Source organism: Lissotriton vulgaris, chromosome 6 (assembly GCF_964263255.1).
Source record: "Lissotriton vulgaris chromosome 6, aLisVul1.2, whole genome shotgun sequence".
NCBI lineage: Eukaryota > Metazoa > Chordata > Amphibia > Caudata > Salamandridae > Lissotriton > Lissotriton vulgaris.
The window spans coordinates 333394656-333419227 of record NC_141694.1 but is presented as its reverse complement, the minus strand read 5'-3'; the positions used below and the strand labels follow the sequence as shown (position 1 = coordinate 333419227).

Below are 24572 nucleotides of genomic sequence, written 5' to 3'. Positions count from 1 at the left end.
TAGATACCGGTGGGCAGCAGTACCTTTAACAATTTCATAATGTCTGTATATGTGTAATCTCCCATGAGTAACATGTCTTTAAGTTCTCGGTGAAAACCTGCAGGGTCTTTATCATGACAGGGTACTAGTTTCTTCATTTCTAATAGTTCTAACTTGGTCAGAGGTGTGTATACATACACACGTTTCAGGGTATTGTCGGTACCCATAACTGGGTGTACTTCTCATAACGGATTCTGCCTGTCGAAATGCTCAAAATGACACATTTTCCTTTCTGGTGGCTGAGCTGAAACATATTGTGGGCCTAAGAAAGTGTTATATTTACGTTGTTGTTCTAGAATTATTTGAATTAATCTGGTACTTAGGCCTCTCCATCTATTCATAAGTAGTGCTTCTAATGTATCGGGTAAGGGACCTGGATCAGAATGTTGTTGTCTGTATAACGTGATGAGATGCTGAATCATGTATATACCAGCTAATTTCTGCTCGTCTGGGGAAAGGTTCAGAAATGTCTGTGCTACTGTATCATCATTGTACGTGTTAGAATTGTCAGCCCATAGTACTGCTGACCGGGCTAGTTCTTGTTCATCCATAGAATTGAGTACATGGTACCCCATTTGTTCTTGAAGCATTTTATCGGTGACTTGAAACAGATGTTCAGGGGAACTTGGTTTTGATATGCCAGAGAGAAAAACTCTCTTGCTTTCTGGACGAATGCCTTTCCTAAGATAATTTCCCTTACCCACATACGCTATCGTATCTGTAGTCGTTTCTGGTTCTTCAGGTCCTTCCTCCTCCTCGGAGGAGTCATTCCTGCCGCTTTCTTTTTCTTTTTCATGTATTTCTATTACTGCCTTTCTGATTTTCTTGTACATGCTTGATATACAATTCATTTTATCATGCTTTCCTTCGGCTATATTTTGACCCCACTTGTTTAGTGCTTCCATTTCTTCCTGGTCTACCCCAGGCCTGTCTCGGTCTCTTATTAAGCAATTTATGAAAAAACGTAATACATATGCTTGAGTGTCAACTTTCTGGTGTGCCAGGGCCTCCTTAATACTTTCGGGATTTTCTCCAGTCTGGACAAAATTATATATTCTATCTAGGTGATCAGTCATCCCTGGGAATAACACTAGGTAATCTGTAGCTTGTCGCAAGCGTAGTGATGCTATCAGCATTCTATCGTCTTTACCGGGTACTGTATCGTATCTGCAAACTGGAAGGGGTTCTTTGAGTATGTCGAGACGGGGTGATTGGGGTGTATGTTGCTTCAGCAGGTCCCTAAGGTGTAATCTGTGTGTTGTCGGCGGGGTCTGGAGACCCCCTGTCGCACCTCCTGAGCCAGAGGCTTGAGCATTACTTCTCTGTGGAGTCTGTATGTGTACCTGAACTTGTCTCTTACTGGGATCAGGGGCAGTCGGATTCGGTATATTGATCTTAGGTGCGGGAAGTGGTGGAGGTGGAGGAACAAGTGGAGCAGGCTGTCGAACGGGAGAACCTTGTTGCGGTAATGGCGGGATATGGTCTGGAGGCGGGTTGCCACCTCCGTCACCGTCAGTAGGCGGGACGCGGGCACGTGGATTGGTGTAAGCGGGTGCTACATCGTCTAGATAGGAAGCAAGGAATATGTCTTTGGTGGTCCTGTGATTTACTTTAGTCGGAACCAATGGTGGCGGCAGATTTTTCGGTATTTCTGAAGTGGCTTCAGGCGAACCCTCGGCCACTAAGTACATGCCATTTACAAGATTGTTTCGCGCGCGGTCTACTTGTTCTGATTTTACTCGGATCCCTTCAGTAACTAATTCGTTTTCTCGGACTCTATCCGACTCTTCTCTATGTCTGTCTTCTCTACGGAGTGCTCTTTCAGCACGTTTATGTGATTCTTTACGCCAAAATTCTATGGCGTCTTTCTGAGATTGTCTGGCTTTCTTTTTCCATAGCGCTTCTTCTACCTTCACGATGCACTCGGCATCCCATGTTCCTGTAACGGGCCATCGGTGTCTCTCGTCTAGATGCTTAGTATAATCGGCCCATAAATCTAGATACAATATGGCATCTAAGCCATGCTTATGGTACATAAAGTTTCCAGGAGTGTCCCTAGGGGGGATAGGAATTTCTTCCTCTAGTATCCCTTTCCTAGTTCCTATCTGTCTTAGTTTATTAAAAAACGGCATCTTGTTGCTTAGTACTGAATACTCGAAACTTGTTTCTTACTCTAAACACAGCTAGTTACACGAAAACACAATAATGTACATCAAACAGTCACTCATACCACGACATTAATCACATGAAAACATTTTGAACATATATCACTACCCTTGATACTAGATGTACTGCTAAACAGCACAGATACACTGTCGAGAACAGTGCAAGAACTTGAAGGCTTGATATACTGCTAAACAGTACAGATACACTGTCTAAAACAGTGCAGACCGCGTTTGTGTACCCAAACACGTCTTTACCTGATACATAATAATGCACCCGTCTAGATACGTCCCAGCAATGGTACTCACCGGGAAGCACGGAACAGAAGGCCTCGGAAAACTCGACTGGACTGGACCGGACTGGACTCGACTCGACTCGACACGTGGATACTTCGGAAACTGGTGGGCCTCCTGACACCTCGGACCTTGCTTCTTTCGGCTAGGCTCTGGTCGGGATCCTCCGCACTCCTCAGCGCCTCGTCTGGGTGCTGATCGCAGTCTCCGTCACCTCCGTGGGCCAGAGGGAGATACAGGAAATCCTGCGGGTACGAGTAATGGTCCGTCGTGACTTATGGCAGGGGGTAAAGCTTGCAACGCACCAACCGGCGCGTGAGGTGGGGGAGGGGTCCCTATTCGGGCGCCAAAATAATGTGGTAAATATTTGATTTACCGTCCTAATTTCTATGCAGGTAAGTACTTAAACAAAAAATAACTCAATCGGAAAGAAAGACGCAGAGTCCGTGGTGTTAGAGTTCTTAGGGGTTTTATTCCTTAAAAAGGAATGGTTCTGGTACCGGATATCGTGTTCCTGCCACCACTGGGGTGCAGGAAGGGATAGAGCATACTTTATTGACAAGACATAACTTTTATACTTAAACCATATAATGAATACCAATACAGGTGTGTGCTAGAAACGTCACATGTAAGTGTCACAAAGAGGTGGGTACAAAGCAGAATTTTGCAATGTCAGCAGAAATCTGAGGCCTGGATGCGCGCGCAGCTGCATGACGTGTGATTGACGTGGAGCTGGAGGGTGCAGGGGGACTTGACATTTACACTAACGGAAAGAGACAGAAGTCTGGCATGTCAGATCAACTCGTACCTCTATCATATCTGATATCTGATGTTTAGGAACCATATTATCTAGAGGGAAAGGTCTCTTGGGCAGAGGCTATTCTATACTGACTGTGAGTGCGTGTATAAGCGTCTACGTGTCTACATGAGATGCGAGGGGGCATGGGCCTACCATGGTAACAGAAGCTATGAATTACTTGCACGGAGACAGTGAGGCCGGGCCCTTTGCTCTGCAGCTGGAAAGATGTTTACTTGGACTAGTAGGCAGGAATGTATGTTTGAGGAGCGGAGCAGATAATTCGAAGGTTGAATACAGTCTTGGCAGGCAGCAGGCTGAGCTAAGCGCCGTTAGCCGCGTAGGGAGTAAGGCGGAGGTCACGGGTACAGAGGCAGCCCAGGCTGAGGCGTTCAGAGTCAGAAGGCAGGAAAAAGGCTCGATGGCAGAATTCAGGGCCTACTTCGCCAGAGCTGAAAAACGTGTAAAGTACACCACAAAAAGACGTTGGCATGGCATATTTAGGAACAGAATATTCAACCCATTCAGGGCGGATCTGAAAGAGGACATGTTAACGTTGGACGCAAATGTATTTGCGTCTTCATAGCTGGCACAGGAGGGAAGTTACATGCACTTTAAGCTGGTACATGGAGACGGTGGGGTACACGTTAGGGAACATTTCTTGACCATAAAATTTATATTTCCTCACTGGTGGGGAGTGACATATCCTGGAGGGAGTTCTAGGTTGGTGAACTGATATTATCCTCAGCTGTCCCTACTCAATATCCTCCAATTTATAGGCCACTAGATAATATTGTGGGGTTTAAACATAAGTTGATCTGCTTGACCTGGAAAGCTGGATAAATGTGAGGGATGGACCACTATATGGCACTTGGGACTGCAATCTATAAATCCAGTGGATGTCCAAAGAAACACCACAAAATATGGAGTGACTGGCAGCAACAGTGGGGTCTTGAGATATGATGTTGATGTTAAGGGTGGGAACAGGGGCAGGATCCAGATACTGTAAGGTGATCAATTGACAGGAGAGATGGAATTACATTTTAGGGATCTATCTGGAACTGTGGCTTAGAAATGACCTGTAGGAATGTTATGTATATCTGTACAGATTATAAATTAAAATGCCATTTAAAAAATGTTTGCGAACAGGCAACTACATTGAAACCAAAGCCATGGTAAAGTAAAAAAATAATCTACTAAATGAGTTGCATCAAGCACTTTAACCAAGCCATCTTTTAGATCTGTAGTTAAGAGAAGAATGGATTTGTATAATGCAGTTTAAGTGAGTCAGTGAGGCAACCAGTTTTATAGCTGAAACTCATTGGCGGCCAGTTAAGAGATAAAGCAACTTTTTGCAAAACAAACAATTATTAATGGGAAAAAAGTATGTTTCTTCCATTAAACACAAAATTAAAACAGACAAGGACAGGAACTACAGGTGTAAAACAAAAAGTTATACTTTCTTTTTCTTTCCACCAAAACGTTTTCATACATAGAAATCTTGATGCCCACACATCACATACACCCTCAAATTTCTTGGGGATTGTTTGCCCTCTCATCCCATCAAAGGCACTAGGACTCCACAAAATGCACCTCCATGCATGTAGACAGAAACTACACCATCTTGCCCAGGCCACTTGACATGGATGCCCAGCAAACTAGCCCCCTATATACCAATAGTACTTATACTGATATGAGTCATATTGGCATTACTACTCCAGTGCAACTACTATTAGCCCAATTATTATTACTAGGAGAGGCCATATAATAAAAATACTATCAGTATCTGAAGAAATTTAAGTAGTACCGCCATGACTAGTACTATTATTAATAATCGGGCCATTACTGCAAGTAACCATTATACTGATATTATTACTATTATTAGTGATGCATCTTGTGTTCCTCCTCCCACCACTGATCATATTACAATTTTAGTATCATTATTGATACTGATACAAGTTCAGTATTACTGTCATTTGCACTACTGCTGATACTACTAGAGTCATCATTACCTTTACCGGTAACAGTGCAACTGTTTCCATCAGAGGGAGCAGTAGTAAGAGTACTGGTTCTAGTAGTGGCAGCAGAAGTCGAATAATTGGTGGTAGTAGAAATGCAAATATTAAGAGCATGGTCTGTATCAGTTACAGTAAATTCAGAAATAGAGTAGTATTAATAGATGTGGTTAAACTAGAGGCTGCAATTGTAGTTATAGTATTAGGACCAATTTAGTGGTAGCAGAAGTCCTAACAAAAATTGCAGTGCAAGTGTCAATGCCGTTCGCATACTAGTGGTAGTAATTAGGCAGTACTCACCATAGTAGCAGGACTACAGGGAACACCAATAGAGGTAGCATGACTACTATCACTAGCAGAGTTAGTAAATCCATTTGATGGTACATTGAGTGAGTTGAACACTTGCTGCTGACATCTGCTATAACTTGAAGGCCAGAAGACTAAATCTAGTAAGGTAACTCAGTCCGTCCTTTTGAGGTTACATAACAGTAACCGCTGTTATGTAGAATACTTTGAGACAGCAAAAACCTATGGAGCACTATGTCAAAAATCAAAAGCTGCTTTTCATTGTTTGCTATAAAATCATTAGACATACCATTACGTTATACAATTTTTAAGTATGGACCTCTGCGGGTTAAGGATATGTTTGTCAACTTTATGAAAATTATTTTCTATGTAGGTGAGGAAGCGGTCCAAAAGGTGTACAAGTCTGTTATAGAGTTGGGAATCTATCTGACAGAGAAGGCCATTATTATAAAGTAAACTTGGTAAGTAAAAGTAAAAGGAAATGCAAAAGGGGACTGCCCTTCATGTCTTTCACTAATGTAATTTCCTGTTTCATAGCCTGAAGATCACAATATGGAAAACAGCAAGAAAGAATAAAGCTTACAATGCAAATAAAACAGACTGAAAGAGGTTTAGAAATATAAGTTCAGCAGAATCGTAAATGATGATAGAAACAAACAACGGTTTATTGTATTAAAACTACTATTGGCACCTTTAAGACTTAGGAATTTTATATTGGCTCTCCTTGGTATTCCCAACTACCTGGCCAAGGGCCTCATTTAGTGTATAGCCGGCGGTTATGTTCTGCCAGGGCATCAAGGTATGCACTTTACTATCGTGACACACTACAGACCACCATAGTTAAAATTGTCAACCTGAGCCTTCACAGCAGCTTTGCTGTGAAGGGACTATGTTCAAGGTGCCCGCACAGAAAATATTTTCTTTTGTATTTCAGTAGAGCAGGAAATCTGAGGTATTTTGACCAACATCAGTCAGACCTTTGGTCAAAGGTTTCCACAGGCAGAGGATCCCCAAAATAAACCTATCCCAAATCAAAACCGAATGGGAGAACCATGTGTTTGGCAGACAGAAGTACTCTATCCTCCAAACTCTAAAATAGGCCCTACGTGCTTGATCACCAAAAAATGCCCCCAGTTAGAAAAGCCAAAACACTTTCAGTCCTTTATGGCCATTGTTACGGCCATTAAGAACAGGTTCCCAGTGGTGTTTCGATCTGTGCCATACTCTGTCCAGTTTAAGGTAATTACCTAGCTAATATTTTATTGACAACTGATACTTTAAATAAACGGCTTATAAAAACGGAAAGCTTAACAAAATCCAGCATCCCCCCAACAAATACAAGAAATCACTTCAAATACATTTTAGAGCTGTCGAAATGGATCCAAGTTGATTATTAAAGCAAACATTGGCCCAAGTACCTCACAAATAAAGGATATAGAGTGTTTTACAAAAACTGTCAATCAAGTGCCAACTTCCAGCAAGGCTTTCCCATATCCTTCCAACTCATAGCACCCATCTGCCCGTACCCGCGCAGCCATCCAATTATCCAAGAAAGAAAAAGGTTAGCTTTACTACAATTCTTGAAAATTATATCTAATTTTCCCAACATGTAAACAAGCAAACATTGTCTGAAAATAAGGGAATTAACTGGTTAACATATGTAAGGAAATGTCCATCGATGATTAGTCCAAATATGGCCGATCTACGGAGGGTATTCCTTAAAGGTGGAGCTACAAGTCTGAGATTAATAAATCACGATCTAGTGGATAGGTTACTGACAATAGAGGACAGGCCTTTTGTAACACGGGCTAGCAAAGATTGAAGAAAATAATACGAAGTTTCTTCTTTTACAGCGAGAATCAGAAAGTTAGAACTATCATGTTAAAAAGGGTCAAGCTGAGGCCAACAGGAAATAGATAACCCCTCACATCTGGAAAAAGCTCTAAAGTTAAGACATGAACTGGTTGTCTCTAAATCTCCTGCAGGAACAGCAACAGTTAACACTCTCACATTTCTAAGATGGTAAAGAACAAATTTAAACTTAGTTGATTGACAAACAAGTTACTTACCTTCGTTAACGCTTTATCTGGTAGAGACATAGAGTAGTCACAGATTCCTTAACTTTTGAATTCACACCAGACACCAGATTGGATCTGGAAATTATTCAGCAGCAACACCTCTGAGCATTGGTAGATGGCGTTGCGTGACTCTATATCAACGTCATCCACGCCAGTGACATCACTGGGGCCCATACAAGACACCCTCCGACATGAACATCAGTTTCTTCAGTGACAAGATTCCGTGCCAACAAGCAGAGCCACAAGAGGAACTGGTTGTGGAAACAGTGTACCAAAAAGGGTAGACACATTTTTGTTAGTAATAGTTACAAAGTCTTTAGGAAAGACACGGTAAAACCCAGAATAAGGGTTTGTTTGGAAAGACAAACAAAACCGTAAAGCCACCAAAATAAGGACAACGAATAGTGATGCAAGAAACCAGGGTCCTTGAAGGTGTGTCATCATAATACTACAATCCGTTAGCAGAGCGGGGAGGATGGGCAGGCTTAAGGATCTCCCAGATAATGCCTTACCAAAGGTAAGTAACTTGTTCATCTGATAGAGAGAGACATCTAGCCACAGATTGCTTAGCTTTCGAATGAAATACAATACCTACACCCCAACCGGAGGAGGATCAGCAAACTGACCAACCAAAAGTTGTCAAGGAGAACTAACTGGTCTGAATTAAGACAGAAGACCTGACTTGTGTAGGAAGTTATATGAGAGGTAACAATATCCCATCATAAGCACTGTGGCAAGAACCACAGGGAACATAATGGAGATAAAGCCTTGGAAGATGCAGAAAAAACTATTATGGCAATGAAACAGCGCTGTGTCAGAGGACGACAGTGAAAACAATAATAAACATTATATAACCCCACCTGTGATGACCTATGGATAACTGGAACTCAGAGGGCTAGAGACAAAGGCGAATGTCACTGAGCTATAGCTCCTTTCACCAGAAAAACCATATTCAAGTGAAACCTATTCTGAGAATACAGAGAAAGGAAACCCAGAACACATCCAACCTGGAACAAGCATAAACTAATGCCTGCACCCGAAATTCAGAGGAATAGCCCAAGAACAAGTACTGAATAGAATGGAACCTTGCCCCAGAAAGAAACACTCAATGGTAGAGTGAAGACCAGCACTAAGTGTGGACTTCTAGAAGTGGAAAAGAAGAACAAGTGCATATACAATAAACAAAATCATATATAAAAATGCAAATACGTATTTGGCACTGCTATATTGATACACATAAAACATACAGCCTTGTATATGTAAACATTTCAATAACCGACAGAAGCCCCCACCATGCTGATGATGTTCAAAAAGAACAAGTAGCATGGATCTAGACAATAAGGAACAGAGTTCTAAATCAATTTGTTAAAAAGACAGAGAGAGAGACAATACTCCCTAACAAGCAACCGGGATGGTGAAGTATTAAAAACAATCATAACCAACAATGAGCCGCAAATAATGGCTGTAAAGGCTATAACCCTGAAGAAGACTACAGGAAAAGGAAACCAAGATATTAAGGGCATCACTTGGCCTAAAGAGGACAAGTAGAAGAAAAAAAACCAATATTGGAAATCTCAGAAAAGATATCCATTCTGTTTATTTAATGACAAGAAAGTCAGACAGAGCATAAGCTGACTGAAGATTAGATGAAAAGTAAAATATTTAATGAGAGGAGATGCCAGGAATTGAACCTGGCCCTCATATATACAAAGCATGCGATTCGCCCAGCTACATCCTCTACTTGACTGATATAGGTGGACTATATTCCCACAGGGACATAACCCAGCAATGAAAAGATAAGCAACTGAGAAGATGCAAGCTAAACAAGAGACAAAACAGATCATTAGAGGAGAAAATGTCTTATAGAAGATGAAAACTCCTAAACCAAAGTAAGTAGAAAGGCAGTAATCTGACAGCCCTTAGTATATCGAGGTATACAGGTAAAGAGCATCTTCCAGAAAGAAGTGTGACACATAATAGAAAGGGGACATTCTCTGAAAATGAAAGAAAGAAGATCCAATAATAAAACAATGCATTGTCCTAATAACAGACCCTGAAGGTTAAAATGCTAAGACACCTTAAAGAGTACAATTAAAGAGATATCCATGGATATTAATCCGTCTGAAATAATCAAATCAATAGAACAACCAAGTCCAAGAAGATGGGTGATAACATTCTGATAACTAGTAGTAATGAACTATGGAGTCCACCTAAAATGGGTGTGACATACGAACTGTCAGAGAATAATGACATAGCAACTATGAGGCCAAGTGTACACAAAACTCTAACAAAAAGCGGAGTGCACATATAGAGAGTCCGTGGTTTTAGCAAAAAACAAAGATCTGTAATGTACCAGCATGAAAGAGCCATCACCAGAACACAGATCAATCAATCAATCAATCAATCATGACATTTGTAAAGCACACTACACACCCATGGGGGTCTCAAGGCGCTGGGGGTAGGGGGATGCCGCTCCTGTTTGAAGAGCCAGGTCTTGAGGAGTCTTTTGAAGGTCAGCAGGTCTTGGGTCTGACGTAGGTGGGCGGGGAGGGCGTTCCAGGTCTTGGCAGCGAGGTGGGAGAACGATCTGCCGCTGGAGGTCGCTCTTCAGATGCAAGGGACTTTGGTGAGGGCGAAGTCAGCGGAGCGGAGCTGGCTGGTGGGGGTGTAGAAGCTGAGTCGTCTGTTGAGGTACGCTGGTCCGGTGTTGTGGAGAGCTTTGTGTGCAGATTATAAAAACACACAACAAAGCATAGCAAAAGAGTTGTAAAATAAATACAGGATACAATTAACAAGAAAACCCCCAGCTGAACTATCAGCATGGTCACCACATAGACTGCAGAGAGGAGCTATACTCTTTACTGACCCAGAGAGAAACCAACAATTAAATGCCACGTAAGACGCCCAAAGGATATCCTCTATATAGATAAGAGAGGGGAAGAGATTAATCATCAGAGGAATCATATTCAAAATTACATATTTATACATATATATTCCTAAGAGTAATAAGAAGGTGGTCCATAAAAAGGGATACCAAAGGCAAAAATAAGTAATGCTAATAAGCATACTGAAAAATGCTCCACCAGGAGCAGGTACATAGGTAATCTCTCTTATCGTCTGAAAAGATTGTCTTGAGCATGGCGCCCATCTTCAGCGAACAACAAGCCTATACAATAGGCACTGCACCCAGGTAGGGTTCACAAAAGAAACCACCTGGCCTTGACAGTGGTAAAACAATAATACCTGCAGAAAACCAGAACAACACACTTGGGTGTGACCAGTAGGTGAAATAACAGCAAAAATACTACCAATAAATGGTCTTATCATGTAAGCAAATTAAAGACCAACTTCTCCTCATACAACCTTGTAATGGGAAAAGAAATAGGCAGACAAAAATAAAGAAAAGAACTATGATTCCACACCACCTCTATTGTTGTGGCAAAGCTACATAGTAGAATCAGCCTGCGCACCAAGTAAATGAGTGCCATCAAAAGGTATATTAACCAATGTCTGTTGGATTGCCTCCGAGACCCAAGAGCAGAGATGGTGCACCGCAGACGAGGCCCTAGCCCTAGACAGAATCGGTGGTGTCTATACCACAATGAATCAGAAGTTTGAACCCTTGCTACCCATCACGCAACAAGGGAGCAAGTGCGGCATAACTTTCCTCAGGAATAGATGGTAGAATACCTGCCAGCGAATCCCACAAAGCATGGGTGAAATGAGCCAGGACACAAGAAGTATTAGTGGATCTCATAGCCAAACTGGTGGAGGCGAAAATGTACCAGCCACAAAGATCCAGTCTTTTAGCCTCCCTGTCAGGACAGGTAGGTGGAACAGACCAATATTTTGAGCAGCATATGCAACCTGAATAACGAGCCAATGGGGAGTAGGATATTTCAAAAGACAGGCCACGTCATCAAGGGCTGGACGATGCCTATAAGAAATAGAACGTTCAATATGAGGGCCCACATTGGGTTTTGTCAGGCCCCCAACAAGATGTCAAACAAAGCTTCGCAATATGGAAGAGCTGACTCCTTTCCAGACGAACTTTGGTGCAAAATACTTAATAAACAGAAGCAAGTGGCATGATCAAAACTTCAGCAACTCGTTTTAATGTCTGTGAACGAGGAGCTTACCTCTGAAGCTAACCCAGGAGGATATAGAGGGCCTGAGGCTGGAGAAAATCATAAGCCACTTCCATTGCCCAACTCAAAAACCCAACTGGTGTCCAAAGAGGGTGGGTGTGAGTAGGAAACAACAGAAAGGCATCCCCGGGAGTGGCCCCTGGACCGACCCCACTGGTGGTCCCTGGAGTGTGCCAGAGAACGAGGTCGACGGGACGTCTTGGAGGGCAGCGTCACCCGTGCCGCCAACAGCTTCATCTGCCGCTCCTTAGGCACCTTAGGCCAAAGCAGTTGACAGGAGTCACACAACGCCGAATCATGGTGCTCACCCAGGCACCACATACAGATGGAGTGGGGTCTGTGGTAGACATTTGCCGGCCATAGGACCCACAAGTCTTAAAAGCAGAGAGCATCAAAAAGGCAAACAGTTTCCCTTGATCAAAAACTGTCGACGTTAACCAAAACAACTAGCAGGACTGCTTCTCCGGATCATTGTGGAAGCGCAGAAAACAAGAAACTAATGTCAGCGCTTCGGAAGGTGTCTTGTATGGACTCCGGTGATATAACCGGCATAGACGACGTTTATTCTGAGTCACATGACACCATCTACCGACACGCAGAGGTGCTACGGCTGAAACATTTCCAGATCCTGTCTGGCACCTGGAGAGAATTAAAAAGTTAAGGACTAGGCAGATAGATACCTCTATTAGATACAATACCCACTATGTCTGTGCTGACATGGCAACCATTGTTAGAGATATGCTGTATAAAATCAGTCTTACTCGAATACTGGAAGAATCTGGAAACACAGCCAAGAAAGAAATAATTAGGCACAGAAAAAATACTGGGAAACACTATAGTGAAGTGTCAGTAACCAAATCGCTGGTCAACTATTTCTTCTCAATTAAATTAGTATGAACCAAATAAACACAGGGCACTATTACGAATACCACCTACAGACTAATTGGCAAATACATTGGAAATGAAAAGCTGATTATAGCATATGGAGCATATCACGTGACCTAGTAGAAGAACAGTACTGCATGTGTCCTGGTTTGCCCTATTTATGACCAGCTCTAACAGAAAGAGATTACCCAGTGGTAAAAAAATATTGCAAGGAGGCACTATATCTTCAGCATACCATGGAACACATATACAATTCGGAGTTGAAAATGTTCACCTAAGAATTTGGGAAGTAATACAGTACCTGAGACCAATATAGTTTCTCCTTAAAAAGTAACACAACCGAGGCAAATAGGATCATGGCTGATGTAAATGAAAGGATTAGTGAACTGCAGTGAATAAATAGATTAAACAGTTAATTTTTTTTGTTGCTCTTGGACTGAATTACTGCACTGATTTATTGATGAACAATAACATGTATTTGACTAACAACAGTACTTTCGTATCTCAAAGGGGTGCTGAGTTAGTAAATTCACCATACTGGAAAACATAACACAAATAAATATAGGTACAAGAGAAGCATTTTCTCAAGCATGGCAAATTGTGGGGATTTAATGACCTAATGAAAAAAGGTTTCTTGCACTTGCTATAATTTAGGCTATATAAGATGTTGCCAGAATGGCAAGGAGGCCATTTCCAAAGTGAACAAATAAAGTTCAGAGAAAGAACAGTGACTTATTAGTGGTGAAAAGCATAGGAGAAAACAAATAAACTTTATTTTTTCAAGCTTCATGCAGCAAATTGTTGCTACTGTGAAACACAATCATCTGGTTGAAAGTTTAGTATGTAAAGGAAATCAACAAAAATTCATTACAAATAACAAATATTATACTGTGGAGAGTTACAAACACTAGGGCAGTGTTAGTCAAAGACAGTACTATTTCTTCATTAAGCCACTGATGCAACGTTAGTTAAGTGAAAGTTAAAATGAATGCAATATCATTACTGCAGTTCGTAAAGCAATCAGATGCTAAAATTCCACTTCACACCACACAATGACTCCTTTACCATTGAGGACTCTGCGGCAAAAGGGAGAACCTCACCAGCATCTTCTGTGATAATGTCCTAACAAGATTGTACACAAAAGAGGGGGAGAAAAGAGGTTTACCAAAGAAAAGGTCACAGCGAAAAGCAGGATTGTCACACAGGAAAAGAAAATCCACCAGTGGGCAAGAAAAAGGACAAATAATTTCGAAAAAAGCAGAGGGGGAAATGGGGGACTGATCTCCATACTCTTCTCTGGGTTTTAGTTTATGTGGAAGCTAGGACCAACCCATAGACCATGCAAGATATCTAGGGGATCCACCTAGACTACAAGCTCAACATGACAGCTGAACTCAACACAGCATGCACCTCCTGCTTCCACATACTATTCATGCTACGAAAGATCTTCAAATGGTTGCCTCAAAACCCCAGACAGACCGTGACCGCCACACAAGCACTCATCACCACAAGGCTGGATTATGGCAACATTCTCTAAGCTGGTATCTCCAAACAACTCCTACACAAACTCCAGACCGTCCAGAACACCGCTGCAAAACTAATACTCGACCTCCCATCCCACACCCAAGGCACCTCAAGAAACTTCACTAGATACCCATTCACAAGCGCAGCAAACTGAAACCTCTCATGCACACATACAAAGCCCTCCACAACACAGGACCAGAATACCTGAACAGCCATATACCCTTTTACCAGCCCACCACACACTTACGCTGCTCCTCACTTGCACATAGTACCCGCATCCACAAAAGTAAAACTGGAGGTTGCTCATTCTCTTACATCAAACCCATTACATGGAATAACCTTCCTCAACACATCAGAGGCCCCACCCCACTTCTCGATTTCAGCAAGAAGCTAAAAACCTGGCACCTTGGGGACCACACATCTACCCAAGGTCCTGAATACCCTCTTGGTTGATTAGAGAGCTATACAAATCAATATAACGTAACATTTACAAAAGGACAGCATTTATGGTAGACACGGAATAGCGGACAATCTTCGAAAAGAATAAAACAAATGGCTAAGGTAAAAATATTATTTGGTCAAAAAAAAAAAATAATAACACATTACCATTCTATTCGATGGAACTGTAGGTCACTAGGACCAGCATGCCATAATTCCCAGAGAACTCAGCCAATGATTGTAGTGGCCCCATAATGGATGCTGGGGTGGTTGGAAGAAAAATGTGAATGATGCAACAACAGACTAAAGGATGAAGTCTGGCTGAAAACCCCATAGGGTATTGTGTTATACACATAAGTGCAGTAAAATCAAAAGGTATTGGCTAACACCAGACCTAAAAAGCCAATTGGTCTAGCGCTAGCTTCCAGCCATTTGCCTTTGTTAATGCTTTTCTTTCTAATGTTTTTGTAAATCTTTATTACTGAAAAGATTGATAGAGAGGTTTGCAAAGGCAGATAGAGAGGGCTATATGGATAGTGCTGCTTAGCTAGATAGATTGATTGATAGATAGCTAGACAGATAGATACATAGAAAGGGATGCCTGGATAGAGCAGCAAAGATAGATAGATAGATAGATAGATAGATAGATAGATAGATAGATAGATAGATAGATAGATAGATAGATAGATAGATAGATAGATAGATAGATAGATAGATAGATAGATAGATAGATAGATAGATAGATAGATAGATAGATAGATAGATAGATAGATAGATAGATAGACATATGTGGTTATAGATTCCTTACCTTTAGAATTACCCCCAGCATCAGACTGGATCCGGAGATTTTTTCTTTAGCAGTACCCTTGCACGTCTGTAGGTGGCATCTGTCCACTCCGAGCCCGTTGTTGGCATTGTGGTTGCCGGAATGACGTTGCGGTGTCTACTTAGACGCCACCTGAAGTAGTGTGGCTCACTGGTTAGAGGCGGCAGACCCGAGAGCAGAGGACGGCCCGGGACCAGGGTTCGATTCCCGGCACGGCAGGTTTCTGGACCAGGGTCAGCGGACTCGATAATTCTCTCGCCTCGGTGCCCACTCTGATCAGCAATCACACTCGGCAACTCTGGGCATTAGCTTGCCTCATCTTCACTAACGGCCCCACCAGACCGCCGGGGATGCCTGGTCTCACCCTGGAGATACCCATTAAGGGACCATCTCTCAGGGAAGCCAGGAAGGGTTTCGCAGCGGTCGAAGCGCCTTGGGACCCTACGGGTAAGTAGTGCGCTATATAAATGCCAATACATTTACATTTACATTTACATTTACACCCATGAGCACTGACGTCAGTTCTGACATGAATTTCCACACCAGAAGCGCCGAGCCATGCAAGACACTCATCACTGGTGCACATAACTAGAGCCCTGGAAGGGAGTCCCTATCCCTAGAAGTCAGTTCGCCGAACGGGGAGGATGAGTGGGACGGTAAAGAATCTATAACTCTCTTACAGATACATCATTACTGAAGGTAAGGAACTTGTTTATCTGAAAGAGACTGTAGCTATAGATTCCTTAACTTTAGAATAGATACCGAAGCAATGTCCCCAATTCACACCCCATGAGGTGGTTTAGACAGTGGCACAAACGCACGTCTGACCAGTTTCAAGATATAAGCGGCACAGATTATACCCATTCGGAAAAATCTTAAAGCTCCAATGGAAGACGTATCCAACTATCACCCCATCTCTCTGCTCCTCCTTCAGAGCAAGCTACTGGAAAACCATATTAACAAACACCTGTCTGAAGGGGATTGTCAGTGTGCCGACAGGGCTGTCAGGGACTGGACTCGGCTATAGACCTATTGATGGCGGCTAGATTGGAACTGAAATGTGTTACCTGGAATGTGCGGGGGCTCAACTCCATGAGGAAGAGATACAAGGTGCATGCATACCTAGTGCGCAGGGGGGTTCAGGTAGCTTTTCTGCAGGAAACGCACTTAACACTGGCAGAGGGGCAAGCGCTGCAGCGGCGATGGAGGGGGCAACTCTTCTATACTACCTATTCTGCTCATGCTAGGGGGGTGTTGATTTGGGTGCGAGCAGGTGTCCCCTTTCAGCCCATGACGACGAGGGTGGATTCAGATGGGAGGTTTGTGGCAGTACTAGGGCGACTGGATGGCCGGGATGTTACGCTCTGCAGTGTTTATGTTCCAAACTTTGACCAGGCCGCGTTCTTCTCTACGCTGTCGAGGAGGTTGGCGTCTATGCTGGTGGGCACGGTGTACATGGGGGGGACTTTAACTCAGTGGTGGATGTGGAGATAGATCGTTCCCACCCTCCGCTGGCTCAATCGGTGGTGCGCAGGGTGGCCAAGGCTCGGAGGAACTGGCAAGAGCAGTGGGGGCTTTTAGACGCCTGGCGGACGCATCACCCCGTCGATAGGGATTATTCGTTCTACTCCACACCACATGATCTACACGTGCGCCTTGACACTTTTCTTTGTACGGCTGGGGCCCAGGAACTCACACGCAGCAGTGAATACCTGGCGAGGACCATCTCGGACCACAACCCTTGCTTACTTACGGTCCTCTGGTCCAGACAGCGGCAACCAATCCCCACGTGGCGGCTGAACCCGCTGGCACTGGAAGATCCGATATTTCACGCAGAGGTGCAAGAGTGCATTGAGCGTTACTTTCAAGAGAACACGGGTACCGCGACCACTAGAGCGATCGAGTGGGACGCCTTTAAGGTGGTGGTGCGGGGCGCATGCCTCTCGTCCTCGGCGGGGGTACGTAGGTCACTGTTGGCTGATGTAGCGAGGGAGGAGACCTCACTGCGGCAGGTGGAGAAGGATAGCCACGTGGAGGGGGGCAATAAGGAGGAAGTGTTGGCTGCTAGGGAGCGAGTTGCCGTCCAAGTGGAGAGGCTCCGCTGCCATGATTACCGGGAGTACATGGTCCGAGCACACGCAGAGAGGGACCGGGTCGGTTCGCTGTTGGCGTGGCTGGCCAACCCTCAATCTAGGGGTACGCCAATACTATCACTGACCACACCGGCCGGGGACTTGGTTTATTCGCAACAGAAAATCAATGACCAGTTCCTAGCTTATTACTCGGAACTCTATCGGAGCAGATTGTCGGCGTTACCGGCTGGATTGGATGCCTTCCTCGATGTAGCGCAGTTACCACGGCTAAACTCGGAGCAGGGAACCGCGCTGGGTGCAGCTATCACCCTGGAGGAGATCAGAACGGCGGTTAAGCACATGGCCAGAAAGAAAACGCCAGGGGGTGACGGACTCCCGGTGGAGTTTTACGCCGCATATATTTACCTCCTAGCGCCTCAACTACATCAGGTGTATGGGGAGGCGTGGGATCGGGGCAGGTTACCAGTGTCGACGAGGGAGGCGATTATAGTGCCGTTATTGAAGAAAGGCGGGCTTCCTACGGCTAGAACGGCATATCGCCCGCTCTTGATGCTCACTGTGGACTATAAGGTGTTGAGCAGGATCCTGGCCACACGATTATCTGTCCATATGTGCTCTCTGGTACACCCGGACCAGTCGGGCTTCATCCCCACGCGGAACACCTCGACGTGTATACGGCGCCTGATACGGGTCATGGAAGTTGAGGGGGAGGGCCCCCAGGGCGCGGCCGTGCTCTCAGTAGACATCGAAAAGGCATTCGATAGTGTGGAGTGGCCATATCTGTTCTGCGTGCTTCGTCGGTTCGGGTTAGGGGACGGTTTCGTCCGCTGGACGCGGCTGCTGTATGAGTCTGCCACTGCTAGGGTCCGCACGGGCCGCTCAATATCTGCGGCATGCCCGGTGGAACGAGGCACCCGACAGGGTTGCTCTTTGTCCCCGCTCCTCTTCGCTTTGGCGATTGAACCTTTGGCAGCACAGGCTCGACAGGGACGGCATTATGAGGGGGTGTCCCTGCGCGGGGTGTCGCATTATATTTCCTTGTATGCCGACGATCTCCTGATGTACTTGGCTGATGTGGAGGCTTCGGTGCGGGGTGCGCGGGCCTTGCTCTGTGAGTTCGGCGAATTGTCGGGGCTGCAGGTTAACTGGCTTAAGACCTGTCTATTCCCCTTGACTCCCCGTTGCATCCAGCCTGCGGAGCTCGGGGGTTTGCGCTGGGAATCGGAGTGCCTGCCATACCTCGGAGTCTACATTTATCATACCCACTCGCACCTATATGAAGGGAATGTGGGCAGAGCCCTGAGGGGTATTAGAGGCAGCATGGGATTTTGGCGCACTCTCCCATTGTCTGTGGCCGGTCGGATAGCGCTGCTGAAGATGGTGGCCCTACCACGCCTGCTTTATTTTTTCCGCACGCTGCCGGTGTGGATCCCGCTCTCTTTTTTTCGGATGCTGCGGTCGATGGTGATAGGGTTTATCTGGGGCTCTGGCAGGAGACGTGTAGCTTTGAACACCTTGCTTAGGTCCCAGGAGGAGGGCGGCCTGGCGGTACCGGATTTTGAGTGGTATTACCTGGCGGCACAGCTACAGAGGCTCACGATGGCTGTGGCGCGGGAGTTTAGAGGCCCGGACGGCCCGCAGGGTCGGATTATACAACGACACGTCCTGTCCTTCATCGTGCTCCAGCAGGGGCTTCGGTTGGATCAGCTGACTTTGGAGGAGCGCACCCTTCGCCAGTGCTGGCTTCGTAGCCAAAAACGGGCGGGATGTCACACTCCTTATGCGCCGGAGATCCCCCTGGGCATGTGTACTGCCCTCCCGCATGGTGGGGACTGGTCGGCGCTGGCCACCTGGGAGGATCTCGGGGTCCACATGATAGGGGACTTGTATGGGGACGGTGCCCTGCTGTCGTTCCACGACCTACAGGAGGCCTTCGATCTGCCGAGGGGTGACTTTTTGCTCCATGCGGCTCTAGTGACTGGGATTCAGAAACGCTGGAGGATGGGGCTGGTAGAACCTCCCACGTCGTTGGGCTGCCAGTACGTTGTGATGGCAGATGGCGCTCATAAGGCTATCACCTGCCTATACCGGAGATTGGCGCTGGACGGGCCGCCCCCCCTGGATAGGTTGCGAGAGCGCTGGGAGGGTGACATCGGTCGGCCGATACCGGAGACGACCTGGCCCCAGCTTGTACGTAGGGCCTGGAAGGGCGCGCGCAATGTTAGGTTCCAACTGGTCCAATACTTCACTCTACATAGGGTGTATTGGACGCCGGCCAAGATCCAACGGGTCTTTGGAGGCGCGCACTCGGTATGTCCTCGCTGCAATACGGAGGGTGCTGATTTTGGGCATATGTTCTGGGCATGCGCGGGGCTTGGCACATACTGGGCTGATGTTATGTTTTGCTTGAATGAGGTTACGGAACGACAGATCGATACGGACATGGGGGCCTGCCTCTTACTCTGGTTTCCACATACTCCAGCCACGAAAATTACCAGTAAGTTCTTCGACCTGGGGTTAATCCTGGCCAAAAGGGAGCTCACACTGCACTGGAAATCTAGGGGGGGACCCAGCTTCCTGAGGTGGCGGGAGTGTTTCCAGCAATGGGCGACTAGTGAAGGGACACTTAGATTACAATTAGCCAGACGCGCCGCTAATGATAAAGCGCTAGATGCGGCCAGGGCATGGAGCGCGCTAGTGGTGGACCTACAGGCACTGTCAGAAGCTGATGGGGATGATGAGGTTGACGTGCCGGCGAGCCAGGAGGGGGCGACAGAGGGGGAGAGAGCGGGGACATTGGTTGAGGATGTGGCATGCTAGACCGCGTAACCTGCAGCAGGCGAGATTGACGGCATGGGCCGAACGAGATGGAGGATGGAAGGGGTAACGTGCGCGGATTGGGGCAGCGCCTGGACTCCCGCTTGGCTGGGGGGCCGAACTTGGAGAAGCTCAGGAGGAGTCGCCCGCTTTCTTATGGAGGTCTATAGTATGTCACGAGAGAGACAGTAGAGGGCACACTGACAAGGGGGGGTGGGGGTAGTGGGGGTGGTGGGAGAGATGGATAGGGCTTTCTTGGTTGGGGATGTTGAGACGCTGCATTATTGAGCATCAGCGCGATGGAGGAACGTATGAAGCGTGACTGTGAGGTGCTACACAGACTCAATAATGATCTGTTTGGTTAAAAAGAAATTCATTTGGGCAGTAGGGCCAGTTCTTTGTTGGGGTCAGGGGTGGGGGAGAAACCGAAAAGCAGATACCAGATCGTTCTGTCGAGCAGATGTCACTGTTTCCTTGTACGATTTCCTGGTCCGGTGTTTACTAGCTATTGCCGCCCGACCTCCGGGATGCGGGTTACACGGCTGTGTAAAACTTGTTTTACAACTGGTGTAGGTCATTGCTAATTGATGAGACACTCGAAATAACTGTCTGTATGTTTACTATATATCTGCAATAAAAATACAGTTTACAAAAAAAAAAAAAAACACCTGTCTGAATTTGTCGAAACCTCGAACTGCCTCGATTTCTCTCAGTCGGGCTTTCGACCCAGATATAGCACAGAGTCCGCTCTGGTAGCAGTTACCGATAACATCAGAATGTCATTGGACAATGGTCAAGCAGTACTTCTGGTGCTGCCGGACTTATATGCAGCCTTTCAACACCATTTCCCACCAGACTCTACTCAGGAGACTTAGGGACATCGGCCTCCGAGGGAATGCTCTGAAATGGTTGTCAAGCTTCTTGACTGATAGAACATAGACCATTAGAGGAGAAGTGTGGCTCAGGGGTTAGAGGCGGCAGACCCGGAAGCTGAGATCGGCTCTGGACCAGGGTTCAATTCCCCGCCTCGGCGGGTCTTGGGCTAAAAAATTCCACGGACTCGATAATTCTCGCTCCGGTGCCTTCTCGACTCACGGGTTCACACTCTGCGACTCTGGGCAATAGCTTGCTTAATCTCCACAACGGCCCCTCGCGGCGGGATGCCTGGCTTTCACCTTGTGGATACCCTGCCGGGGTTATCTCACAGGGGAATACCAGGACGGGTTCCCTAAGCAAGCGCTTAGATACCGACCTCGGTCAGGGATTTGCGCTATATAAATACATGTACATGTACATTTACATTAATTTGGGCCCTTTCCGCTCTTACACAAGAGTGACCAGGGGAGTACCTCAGGGCTCTTGCTTGAGCCCTATTTTATTCAATATTTATGTTACTCCCTTGGCGGGATTACTGAGGAATTTTGGATTTATTCCAATCTCCTAAACTAATGACACTCACCTCCTACTTTCCTTTGATAAAACAAATCCCATTATTCAGGCCACCTTCATGGAGGGTATGAAGGTCATCGCTGATTGCATGAAGGATAACTTCCTACAGCTTAATGCAGGAAAATCAGAGATTATGCTGATTGGGGAAGTGGTGGTGAGGTGGTCTCCAAGTTGGTGGCCAGAGGAACTAGGTTCCGCTCCAATTCCGATACAGGTGGTCAAAAATGTAGTGGTCAAAAATGTAGGAGTTCGTATAGATCAGAGACTAACACTAGGAGAGCATGTCTCCACTACTGTTGGGGCATGCTTCCATACACTCAGTCTTCTCCGAAGAGTCTTTCCCTTCTTACCTTCCTCTACGCAGAAAACTCTGATCCAGGCATTAGTGTTAAGCCGCCTGGACTACTGTAATGCCCTGCTCATTTCAGCCAATTAAGTCTCCTTAAACAAATTGCAGGTAGTCGAGAATACTGCGGCCCGTCTGGTTGCCAATGCCCCTCCTAGAAAGGTCTCCCTCCCCCTTCTACAACAATTGCATTGGCTTCCAGTACGGAAGTGGATTAAATGTAAGATCTGCTTTATTGCCCATAAATCTCTACATGACCTGGGTCCTAGCTATCAATCAGACAAATTTGTTAGGTACCTGCCATCCAGGTCCCTTCGATCAGAGTCCAAATCACTTCTCCACACTCCACGCTTCAAAAAAGCCCACTTGGGTGGTTAAGCTTTCTTTCACCTAGCCCCACTTTACTGGAACCAACTCCCCATTCACGTACGTCAATGCCCGACTACCTGAAATTTAGAAAGCTGCTAAAAACCTCTTTTTCTGATGTATGTCCCTCCCTGGTTGGCTGTAGCAGTTACAGCGCGGAGATACCCTTTATGGGGTGATTTGGGTGCTTTATAAATTAATAAATATCAAATACCAACCCGGAGGTGGATCTGCGAACTAAGTTCACACCATAAAGTCCTGGAGAACAAAATGGCCAAAATAGCTGTCTCTCCCGACTTGGCTGTTGAGGCAGTAGTGTTTAGTAAATGTGTGTAGTGATGCCCACGTGGCTGCCTGACAGATGTCAACGAGAGGAACTCCACGTCCCAAGGCAGTAGTAGCTGCAGTAGCCCTGGTGGAGTGGGCCCGCAATCCCACTGGAGATTCTTTTCTTGCTAAGGAATAGCAGATCTTAATACATAGGACAACCCACCAAGAGATGGTACATTTTTAGGTCTCGCGACCGATCAATGCGCGCAAGCGCATTGAGCGGAGCGAGAATTCATGTCGGCAAAATACAAGTCAAACCACGGGCTTTCAGCCGCGTTTTTCTTTAAGTTCATGTGAATCACGTGATTAAACAAGCACGCGCATTCACGGCCGCACAGCACATCAAAGGGCTTCACCCAGCGTGCGCTCTGCGGCTTCTCCTCCCCTAATTATTCATGGCCGGCCGTACTTTCAGTTTCCCGGCATCTCCTCCGCTAATTATTCATGGCCGGCCGCAGGCCGGCCGTACTTTCAGTTTCCCGGCATCTCCTCCCCTAATTATTCATGGCCGGCCGCAGGCCGGCCTTACATTCAGTTTCCCCGTGTTCTTCTCTCCATTGTTTTTTAAAGTGACTCACTGCATAAATTGCTCACTGCATACCGTAGTAAAGAGTCCAGGACAAAGCCAGCTGTGACTCTGATGCTCAGTCATTTTTACTATGATGGCTTTCATTGTCTGCGATGTCTCCTCAGTTCTTCTTTTTTTTATTGCAGCTAAGCCCGAAGCTTCCGCACTAAGGCAGGAAGTGAATGGAGTGCTCTTAACAGCTGCTGCTTGGCTGTCCACCTTAAGGAAAGCCGCAGCGGCGCTGCCGATCTACTTTCTGGCACTACATATCTTCTGTGCCAAACTGTATCTGTACACATGGCGGCTGCAGCTGTGGGACACGGGGCAGTGGTTAAGCGGCTCTCGGTGATCTGGCGGCTCTCGGTGATCTGGCACTCAGCCCATCTCACTGCAATGCCGTACATGTTTACTGAATGGGTGTGCAATTAAAAAATAAAACACGCAATGATACAAAACCTTGAAGAACTCCGAACACTGCAGGAGGCAGTAGTGTGGTGTAGTTGCGACCACTTTTAAAAATGTGCTGCTCGCACGACAGGCACCTTTGCTGACACTTTAACCAAGCAGCAGTAGGAGCGTTAGCCGTGAGGTAGCAGTGCGAAGCAGCGACCGTGGTTGAGCAAACACTGAAGAGGTCGCAGAGAATGCAGTGGATGGCTCTGGGCTCAGACTCTTCTCTAAACTATTATCCCTGCAGGCCAGCTGCTCTCACCCTTCTTCCCGAGCCGTTACCACCCAGAGGTACTGACTCCTTTATCATTTCTACCCAAAGTACTGTAACTGACCCCTTCACAATTAACACCCAGAGGCACTGGCCCCCTTTACCACCCAGAGGCACGGACCCGTTAACACCCAATCTGGAGGCCAGAAGTGCATGTACAGAAAGAATGCAAACAGTGAAAGTTAAACATTGATAATAAGAAGAAATATAAAGATTTTTGCGACAATCAGTTTAAAGAAAAATGGAATATTTGATAATATGCTATGCTTCTCACTCAATATTTTCTCGAGCAACTTGCCTTTATCTACAAGATGCAGCATGAAATTAAAACAGAATATTTTAATGCAACATGTTTAATAATTGCTTGAACA

At 45.8% G+C, this 24572-nt stretch overlaps 1 protein-coding gene across 5 annotated transcripts in view; it reads right to left on the bottom strand.

The window, feature by feature from the left end:
* KIDINS220 (kinase D interacting substrate 220) overlaps nucleotides 1-24572 on the bottom strand; it is a 942023-nt gene that overhangs the window by 155193 nt on the left and 762258 nt on the right. For 2 of the 5 annotated variants that reach the window (XM_086926367.1, XM_086926368.1), the window contains exon 26: nucleotides 13789-13845. The exons of the other annotated variants lie outside the window; for them this stretch is intronic. In XM_086926367.1, coding sequence (XP_086782493.1) covers nucleotides 13789-13845 — 57 coding nt within the window. The remainder of the gene's footprint in view (nucleotides 1-13788; nucleotides 13846-24572) is intronic. 5 annotated transcript variants of the gene reach the window in all.